The following is a 10,534-nucleotide window of genomic DNA, read 5'->3' as shown; positions in this document are numbered from 1 at the left end:
CCTAAAAATCTGATTTCTAACAAAAATAATAACAATTCTTCTTGTAATAATATTAGTTGTAAGATGAACAAACACCAAATATAATATCATACATCCTACTTACAAGTTTTAATTAATGGGATTCGTAATTTACCCTTTTAAATCAATGGAATTCATTTTTTTGGTAAATATGTGGTGGATTGCATTAGTAGGCACCACCATCATTAGGACAAAAAACCAGGGAACTGACCCAATCCAGATAACTGAGTAACTTGTTTGAAAAGCTGTAATATAGAAATTGTATTTTTATATGCAGATATATACTTGTCAAGTTTAGTCATTAATCAAATTAACTAAAATGGAAAAATGGCCTCTTAATGCAAATTTGTGAATCAATATCTCTGCCATTAACATACATAATAATAATTCACATTCTGGCTCTTATATTTTGAATTTCTTTTGTGAAAAATTCATTGAAATTATTAAAAAATTAAGATAATATTATTCACCTGAGAATGAAAAGTGTGGAAACTTCTTAGTAAATTGATTACAACATTTCTCTTTTATTTTAAAAGGAATGTTTAACTAGATTCTATCACTATCAACAAAAATTTTTTTGTCAAAATTGGCATAGAAAATACATTTTCATATTATCACACTTACCAGTTAAAAGTTAGTCCATCTTGCTGTAATATAACAGTCTATGCATTACATGCTATCTTATTTGTAAATCTACAAAATGCATGTCTTCTCCACTTACTGATTTAACTTTTACAGACTCAAATGAAATCTGAAATATTTTAGTAATGCACTGTTAGAAAATAAATAAAATTAGAAAATAAAATAAAATAAAGTGATTGAGTTTGTAATATATATAGGATATAGTATTTTCTTCACATAATTGCTATTTCCATTCATGTACCGAGTTTGAATTCTGGTGTGTATTGTAATATATTTTTGTTGGGCTGCACTTTGCTAGATTTTGTTCTTCTTTTTGGGGTGACTGGATTTGAAGAACAATCTTTCATATACTATATTGTCAATAATAGATTCTTTGTTTTGGTTCATTTTTTTCTACATTTTAGTTATTATTTCTATCCCATCTTGCAGGATAACAAATCTCTCAAAGTGATTTATAAGCAATGTGAAGAATTTAAAATAAAATACAATTAAAATTATTTAAAACAAACCAAGAAAAAAAATCCCTGTAGATCTACTGAAATTTGTGGGGGAAATGGGATGAAAGAATCCAGCTGAGTAGGTTTTCCCCTGCTTTACTATTTCTTTCTGTATGGATCCTTCCCATAGAGAAGATGTAACATATTTCTCAAGAGGCTAAATATTCATCTTTTATATGTCTGTGGTTGTAGGAACTCTATAATCTTCAGTCTTTTTCTTTATTATATTTCCAGGTATGCATAAGTTTCTTAAAAATAATTTGCATACTCAGACTTTGTAATTAGGTCAATTTAGAGAAACAAAAATATTTTATTTTCTCTCTTCAATGAATTATAGTATATAAATTATGAAAACTAATGTATGCCCTATAATTGAAAAAAATATAATTGATCAAATTTAAAAGGTGGCACTAAAATGTTCAATGGCATGCTATCTGAGTAACTAACTCCGTATTTGCCATTGCTATTTATAAATTAGCTTATTATATTGCCGGTATTATTTATATTCTTTCAGAAGATATTAACAAAGATATTGTTTAGGGTTCGAAGTTTTAATTTTGTTACATATAGTTTTACAGTACAGCTATACTGGATTCTCCTAGCACCCATATAAAACACAGTGTTAGATTAGAATACTCAGTTCTTAGATGGTCAGTGGAGAACTGAAGGAAAAATACTGTAAGGAATTAAGGTTGTACAATAACTTGATCAAAACTAAGAATTACATGAACATTTACAGTATGCTTATTTTTCTAACATAATTCATCAGATATTTCAAATTTTATAGTGAATCAGAGACATCTGATTTTTATTTTTCAGAAATGCAACATTTATACTATCTGTGGAATATAATAAATTACTATATTTTTGGGTTTTCTCATATATGTATGAATTTTAGTCTCATGAAATTAATAAGTTTATTTTGATAGGGCATAAAACAAATTGGAAAATTTGGACTCTATGAATCTGTAACACATACGGTATAACCAATATATTTATTTTATACATGTATAAGGGTATGCAGCCTGGGGAGGGGGATATCCAAATGTTTAAGAAAAAATATTTGACCATTTTAGGTTTTTTAACGAGATTTTTGAGGAAAAATAGTATAAACCCTTAACAGATTGTTTATTGTCATTAAAACATAGTTCTTCCATTTCTAAATGAAAATTAACTAAATTAATTCTTATATTGAAAGTTTTCAGACACATATAATAAACCACCTTTGTATATTACAATGTAAATGATATTCAATTATTAAAAAAAATACTCCAATTTTTTCCTACTTTTTCACTAACAAAAATTAAAGTATGCTGCTAGGATGCAGAAATTTTTGTATTGACTGTAGCAGTGAATATATTTTTAACTCTTGTTTGCATTCTGAAAAAAATAGATCGAACAATATTATTTTATAACTTAAATTCCAGTGTACATGATATATTTCATTATAAAATAGTAAAACAAACTTAACTTCAAAATAATAAATTAAATTTAGGTATGCTCTGAATCTTACAGCATAATGAAAGCATAACAATGCAGAAAATAATAGAAAAATAGTAATAAATTGCTTCAGTTTCCATCACCTACCATCTTACAATATCAGAAATGAATAAAAGGATTCTCTCTCATAATCCTTTAAAATACAGTTGTAACATTTTTTTCATGGTATTTCATATCCAAGTATCAGTATATGAGCATCTTTCTAGAAGCACCTTTGTTTCAATTTTAATGAAGCATGGTAGAAAACAAAATTATGTAATCTGCTTTTATGAGCTTGGATGTACTGTGCTATTCTAACCATGCTATATGAAATTTTTTATTTAAGTGGAATTATGATTTTATGTATTAAGATTTTAACCTAATTTATAGCTGTCAAGAATTAGGATATATTTATTTCAAACATCGCATTTCCCAATCAGCTCTTTTTTTAAAGGCACCAATAAAATTATGGTAGATTCTATTCTATGGCCCAAATAATATTATTATCACAATTTCAAAGTCCATATAATGATAATTTTCTAGTGATTGTAGCTCTGCAGAACCACTATACACAGAACTACAATATATTCACTCAGAACTAAATCGTAGTGGAGCTTACTCCCAAATTTAAATAATAATAGGATTGGAATCTTAAAGTATTGCATTTCATGCTAAATGTTGAATCTAAAAAAATCCATTATTTATAAAAACTCATGGTTGCATATTAGGAGGCTATATGAATGGAGTCTTTAGAAGGGGAATAACTCCATTGAGTCTTAAAAAAATAATTTCTGATAGGAGTATATACCGGTACGTCACATTTCTTTCAGAATTAACTCTTTTTCAACACTGAAAATTGTTCATGCATATAAATATTTTTTCTCCAGAAAGTTATTTCCTTAAATTCTCAACAATTTTTCTGAATTATGGACATGTTGGAATTCTGAGGCTTTTTCTGAAAACTAAACATACAATATACTTGGCATCTGATGATACTGTGAAAAAGTTTTTTTATTTTAGTCAAAGAATAAAATTAGGCAACTGTGTATTATATGGTTGCAGCTACTAGAATTCATAATAAAATATTAAAAGTCCACAAACAAGACCAATATAGAACAATCAAAATTATAGAATTATGCCATATGTGAAACACCTGCTTACATCTTTCATGTACAAACTATCCTGGATGAATATTAGCTGAATTGTTACTACTTTCTTTAACTTTTCCCAATCTTTTTACAGTTGTAGTTTTTTACATTTTCAATTTACTCTTTATACAAGAAGTATTTTAAAGTATTTGATTTGCTCTTATACACAAATTATACACGTCTGAGAAAAAGAAACAACTAGTTAATTGATCATCACTGTTTTAATACTATATTTTTCTTTGGTTTGAAATATTTTAGAATTCTTGTGGTTTTTGAAGTTTTCATTTCATAAAACTTGTAAACATTCTTAGATTTTCATTACTCATACATTAATATTGTATTTAATTGGTGGATGTTTATAACTTTTAATAAGTAAAATATTATGCTTGTTATTTGTAAACAACAATGTAAAATATGCAATTGCAGCTCCTTGGATTAATAAAACCTCTATATTCTTACTATGCTAGGCATATATATTGTCTTCCAGTTTAGATTTCTATTCTGTCGTCTTCAGATTGGAAGCAGCTTTCTATTGTTACAGATATGGATTGTCCCCTATTTATATATGGGCATCTGAGAATGGTAAGCAAAGCACTCAATACCCTTCAAGTGCAGGAATTTTCTATAATAAGCATTATGCTATCTAAACTGACAAATCTAGATATTACTTTTTAATGAAAAGAATATTTAAGGATTTTTTTTTACAAATGAATATGTATTTAAATCCCTTTTATCTGCCTATATTTTTTTAGAGCTGAATATGATCTAAAATTATATTCACTGGCGGCCCCCAGGGGGAGAGCCTTCTCTGTGGGGGCACCTACTATCTGGAACGAGCTCCCCCCAGAGATACGGAGGATCCTGGATCTGCGCGCCTTCCGCCGCGCTCTAAAGACCTTTTTATTTCATCAGGAGGGCCTGGCCTAACTTTCTCCCTCTTTTTAAACAATTCTAATATTTTAATATTTTTAATATTTTTACTCCTCAAAGTTTAAATTTGTTTTAAATTGATTGGGGTTTTAATCTGTCTGGGCCAAACTATTTAATTCGATTTTATTTCTGTTTTTTAAATTTTGTATGTATGTATTTTTATTGTTGGCTGTTCACCGCCCTGAGTCCTTCGGGAGTAGGGCGGTATACAAATCAAATTAAAATAAAAATAAATAAAAATAAAATAAAATAAAATATAGATAACTTTTGCTAATGTAGGAAAGGAAATTAACACCATATGTGAATATAGACAATTTTACAACAAATTTACAGAGTTCATCCCAGCTTTTTCCTTTAGGTTAATTATGACATCATTAAGGTTTGGCAATGCACATGTTATCTCTTAATTGTTGCTACCAAGACATAAAACACACAATGAAATTGTGTGACTTTACTAATTTTCATAATTTAATTAAATTGTACTATTCTCCTGAAATCTTGCAAGATATTGGATGAAAAAACTCAAATCCTGAGAGAACTGATTATTCAAAATTTAAAGTAGTTGTAGGGTTTATTTTTTACCCTATATCAGAAATTACCTCTTGTACCCATATATAGCACTAGTGAGAGAAAGAATTATTGCATTACAGATATGGAAAAAACAAATTGTTCTTGTCCCAATACTCCTAGCTTTTCTAAATGTATGTACACCCAAAAAAGATACCGATTTTATTATTATGTGGGAAGATTAATTTAAGAGAGGTAGGCAGAAGTTGAAACAGGCACAACAAAAAGTCTTGTGGCACATTAAAGATTAATATATATATATAATTACCACTAAGAGGGAAGTATTCACAAAAGAATTTTTCAATTAGTTTTTATTGTGAAGGTACTCAGGAGAAAGACCCTTTGAACTCAGTGAAACTTCTATTAAAATGTGCATAACGTAAGTATACAATTGAGTACTGGATTGTGAAATACCTTTGGTTTAAAATTGCATGTTCATATAAATCACTTAAGCAAACTAAAATCAAAGTTTGAGGTATATGTAAGACATATTACTCATGTGATTGTCTCAATGTATTAGAGATCACTGACAGTGAGTCACATGGGCTTATGTAAAAATAGCGGCTTAGGTAATATAACTTCAGGTTTGGTAAGAAAAAAAAAAGGATTTGTAAATATATGATGTTGTACCAATGTATATGAGATTAGGTTGTACCTTCCTTTTTTTATAGCAATGTTTGTGTGATATGCTATGTGATACATCCAGTGTGTCTGTTGACCATATTTATTGTTGGAAAAATCTCTCCTATTGAAGTCTTGTCATATACGTGTTAGTTATAAAAACCTTGTAGAAAAACCTCGGGTGGTGTTGGACAAAAGAGAACCAGCAAACAAAGAAAATTATTATTCGCAAATGAACATGGGAAAAAATAAACTAAACAATAATATTTTTCTGCAAACTAGTGATAGAAAGTCTATTGTAAACTCTAATAAATACAGATAATCTTCAATTTATGACCATTTATTTAATGTCCATTCACAATTATGACAGTGTTGAAAAAACTGACATGACTCATCCTTGCACTTATGGTTGTTGCAGTGTCTCCATAATCATATGATCAAAATTCAGGTACTTGGCAACTGGTATATATTTACAACAGTTGCAGCATCTTGGGTGGGGTGTCATGTGATCACTATTTGTGACCTTCCCAGGCGGCTTCTCACAAGCAAAGTCAATAGGGGAAGCTGGATTCAGTTAACGACCATGTGATTTGTTTAATGACTGTGGCAAAAAAGTAATAAAATCAAGCGCAACTCACCAGTTGCATTGCTTAGTGAGGTTCCAGTCCCAACAGTGAGAATGATAGCATATAAATTAAATAAATAAATTACCACTAATTCTATTCAAAAATTTTGCATAAAATATATAGAATTCTCCTATGATTGCAGATCTTTTCTGTTTTGAATCTCTGCCCAAACATGATCTAATCAAAGATCCCAGTTTCTAATTGGATTTGCTATGTAGTGCATGCATTGCTTAGCAAGAAGCTATATAATAAGTTGATAAAATGCATTTTTGTATACTTTTGCATTAGCATCACTAGGGGGCAGATACAACTATAACTAATGTGCATGGCATGTCAAGGATGTGGGAGTTATAACTTCCTGCTGTTTTCTGCACCTTTTTCTTTTTTGCGTTATTTCCTGCCTACATTTCTTATCAAAGTGAGGCTCAGATAACTTTCATAACCTACCTACTGGGCCAGATAATCCTGTTATATTGGAAGAATGTAGTAGTATTCAGCACAGCTAGCAGCTCCTACAACTTGGAGGAAGATCAGAAACAATGCTTTTGGGATTTTTATGAGCAGAGTGTGATAATTAATCCATGTTTCTGTTATGAAAAGAATTTTTGATTAGATCACATGCCTGTTTAAAATAATTTCACCATCATTAGAAGTGTTTAACACTAACATGAATTCAGCCTGAGCGCAATAGGATGCATGGCTAGAAAACAACTTCTGACATGATCCAGATGTATAGGACTGTGTTCTACAAGCAAACTCAGTGCCTGACTGTACTAGTTATAAAGCTTGTGCCAGAATAACTTGAGTCATGCAACTGTATAAGTTGTATTGTTTTAAGTTTGATATAGTGTTGTGTCAACCTAGCCCTTCTGGCTTGTGAACTGTATTTTTTAAATTTATTGCGCAAATCCAGCCAATTGTGGTTTAAATAAACCACTATTAATTCTTTAGCATGTGAGATTCCAAATGTCATGTTTGTAGTTTAATGTTTTAATAAAGCTAGCTAATGAGCTTGTAAACAATATGGTTAGTGTGTGGTATAAATGCAGGCTTTTTGAGTTTTTTTAAATAAGTTAGGCTAAAGAAAGTTAACATTAGTATTTTTTGTTCACTACTTGTTTTGTTGAACAAAATGGTTGAAACATATTAGTTATAAAATCAAAAATTGATACAAATGTATATGTTCACTAGAAGAATAAACTTGTTCACATTTTATGAATACCTTAAATATTTTTAATAGTACACAATGTGGCAAGGACAGCTACAACAAATTTTCTGTTTTTAAAGATATAATACAACTTTTTAAAAAATCTCTGAAATGTTGGTATACACAGATTGTCCTGTTTTTTTCCTCATCTACAACTGCGGTATAGTTTTTTTTTTTTCTTACATTGTAGCACCCAAACATGAGAAGGCCCAGCTGAAACCAGCATTTTACTCCCTGTGGTTGGATTCAGTATATAAGAATCTGACTCTTCAGCTGTTTCCTTTATCAGACTTGCAAACTGGGATAATAGGGTGGGCAGATGAAATCTTATGCAGATTTACGTCCTATTCATTACTATTTAATACAGGGGTTTTAAGATAACCTTCATGTGACAGTGTGAGGTATTAGGTAGCCTCGCATTGATGTAAAAAAAAAAAAATCTTACAATGGAATGAAAAACCACTTTTGTACCAAACCAAGAAAGCTGCTTTATCCCTTCATATAAAGTCGTCCGGAGTCATTCTGAACTGGAAGTCTTTAGTTATTTTGTACTCGGGACCAATTAGGTAGTCATTTGAGAATCATGACCTTGGATACACTGCACTGATGGGACTGCCTTCTCGGTATAAAGTATTTCCTTTGTACGGTAAAAAACAAAGAACTTTAGGAGCTCACAGCGGAGAAACTACTGAAGCAGTTTTTAAAAAAACGTTAGACCCGTTACATTTCAAAATCCTTAAGCCCGCGATTCCGTACCACCTTTTTGTCCAGTGACTGATAAGCCAACGGGCCTATCGATAGACAAACAACCTGCACAGTCCAATCAGAAACAGAGTGAGAATTTGTCCCCTGCCCACTTCGTATCGTTGTAACTGACAGCGCTTCCCGCCAATTCTAACGGCCGCCAAGAGCAAGGCAGCCTCGCCCGTGTAGAGAAACACCGACCAATCATTTTGTGATGGAGACCTGAGTGATGGGCGCCAACATCCAATTGCAGCGAGGTGGGCGGAGCCTGGATGTCCGGGTTTCCTCTCCGGCTCGGTTTTCCCCCTCCCCCCCCCCGCGGGTTCTTCGCTGCGAAGAAAATGGCGGCGGCGCCGAGCGGAGATGAAGAGAGACTGTGAGTGACCCGAGGAAAGGGGGTGGGGAAGACCTGGGCCGGACCATGAAATCCCTTGCATGGGGGCCCTAGACGGGACCATTTGAAGCAGTTCCGAGGGTGGAGAGGATGCGCGACCGTGATGCGGCCGTTGGTTTCTTTCCGCTCGTGGGTTCCCCTCCCCTTTTCTCCTGCGCGCCCAGGGCCCCTGAGTGCGTCACAGCAATCCCCTCTGCCCAGCAATGGGAGGGGCTGCTGCTCCTGCCTAAGAGGGGAGGAGGAGTGGGTGAGGAAGACATGGGCGTGCCCCCTGAAGAGAGGGGGGGTGGGCTTAAGGTCAGAGGTGACTTGCTGTTCCTTGATGCTCTCTCGCTGATGTCAGCCCCCCGGGTTTACTCTTCGTGGTGCTGACCATCTTCTCCAGCCTCTAGGCCCCAAGCTATGTGTGGTCCATGCAGGCTTTACCTTCCTGCAGCTGATCCCACCAACTTCCTTGGGTGTCCTTTTCTCAGGATTTATTCCTGGATATCGGGAACATTTGGTTAATGTGCTTTTGGGGGGAAGATTCTTCTCCTTCCAGGCAGCCCCATTATACTGAACGCACACAAAAGGCAAGAAACTGGACAAAGTTAGTATAGTATTCTCCATGGGCTGCACTGCAGGGAGGATTGGGTTCCATTGTGCTCCCCTGTGAGTGGAAAGTGCTGTCTTTGCCCTTCTTTTTCCAGGTAATGCAGCAGGAAAAATTGGGCCTCATTCCTAGCTATCGTGGCATCTAATAGATTTAAGGATACAGGCAAATGAGCCAAAGTGGCTGTTTGTGCATGGACAGCAACCTTTTGCCTGTCCATTTGATACAGTCACAATAGGACGAAAGTTAGCTAGTGTAATTAGCAGAAGGTGAGGCAAAGAGGCAGAGATGGAAACTCATTTGTTTTGAGTCTTTGGGCGCAAGAAGAAATGTTGGGCATGCAGACCATTCAATTAGGTAGGTAACTAAATGGGAGTAGCAACCTTCACTTTTTGCAATTGTCACTTGTCCGATCCTGATAAAGAGAATAGGGAAAGTAGCTTCCATCTCTTCTTAAGGTTTATAGATAGTCCTCGACTTACAACAATTGTTCCCAAAATTTCTATTGTTAAGTGAGACATTTGTTAAGTTAATTTTGCCCCATTTAATGATCTTTCTTGCCCCAGTTGTTAAGTGAATCACTGAGGTTGTTAAGTTAGTAACACGGTTGTAAAGTGAATCTAGCTTCTTCATTGACTTTGCTTGTCAGAAGGTCGCAATAGATGATTGCATGACCCTAGGACACTGCAATCGTCATAAATATGAGCCAGTTACCAAGCTTCTGAATTTTGGCCATGTGACTATGGAGATACTGCAACAGTTGTAAGTGTGAAAAACGGTCATAAGTCACTTTTTTCAGTTCCATTGTAACTTCAAACAGTCAATAAATAAATGGTTGTAAGTCAAGGACTACCTATATTGAATTATCAGAGATACAGACCTTCCATCTTAATAAAAAACGGTAAGAAAGGGAAGATGGTACTGCACCTTGAAGGAGCAGTATTCATGCATTCAGTTCCTTTCCAGTCACTCCTTTACTTGGCAAGAATAATTAAATATGTGATAGTTAGAAATAAGAATAACTATTCTGATTAATATCTAGTGTTCACGTTAAAGAACCTGTTTTTAC

General features: G+C 33.4%; 1 protein-coding gene across 2 annotated transcripts in view; it reads left to right on the top strand.

The window, feature by feature from the left end:
- The first annotated feature begins 8,751 nt into the window (after nucleotides 1-8,751).
- MECP2 (methyl-CpG binding protein 2) overlaps nucleotides 8,752-10,534 on the top strand; it is a 117,735-nt gene continuing 115,952 nt past the window's right edge. For both annotated transcript variants that reach the window (XM_070938168.1, XM_070938167.1), the window contains exon 1: nucleotides 8,752-8,855. In XM_070938168.1, coding sequence (XP_070794269.1) covers nucleotides 8,752-8,855 — 104 coding nt within the window. The remainder of the gene's footprint in view (nucleotides 8,856-10,534) is intronic.

Source organism: Pituophis catenifer, unplaced genomic scaffold (genome assembly GCF_029215685.1).
Source record: "Pituophis catenifer annectens isolate HBS135680 unplaced genomic scaffold, rPitCat1.0.hap2 SCAF_2, whole genome shotgun sequence".
NCBI classification, from domain to species: Eukaryota; Metazoa; Chordata; class Lepidosauria; order Squamata; family Colubridae; genus Pituophis; species Pituophis catenifer.
This window is presented reverse-complemented; position numbering and strand designations above follow the sequence as displayed.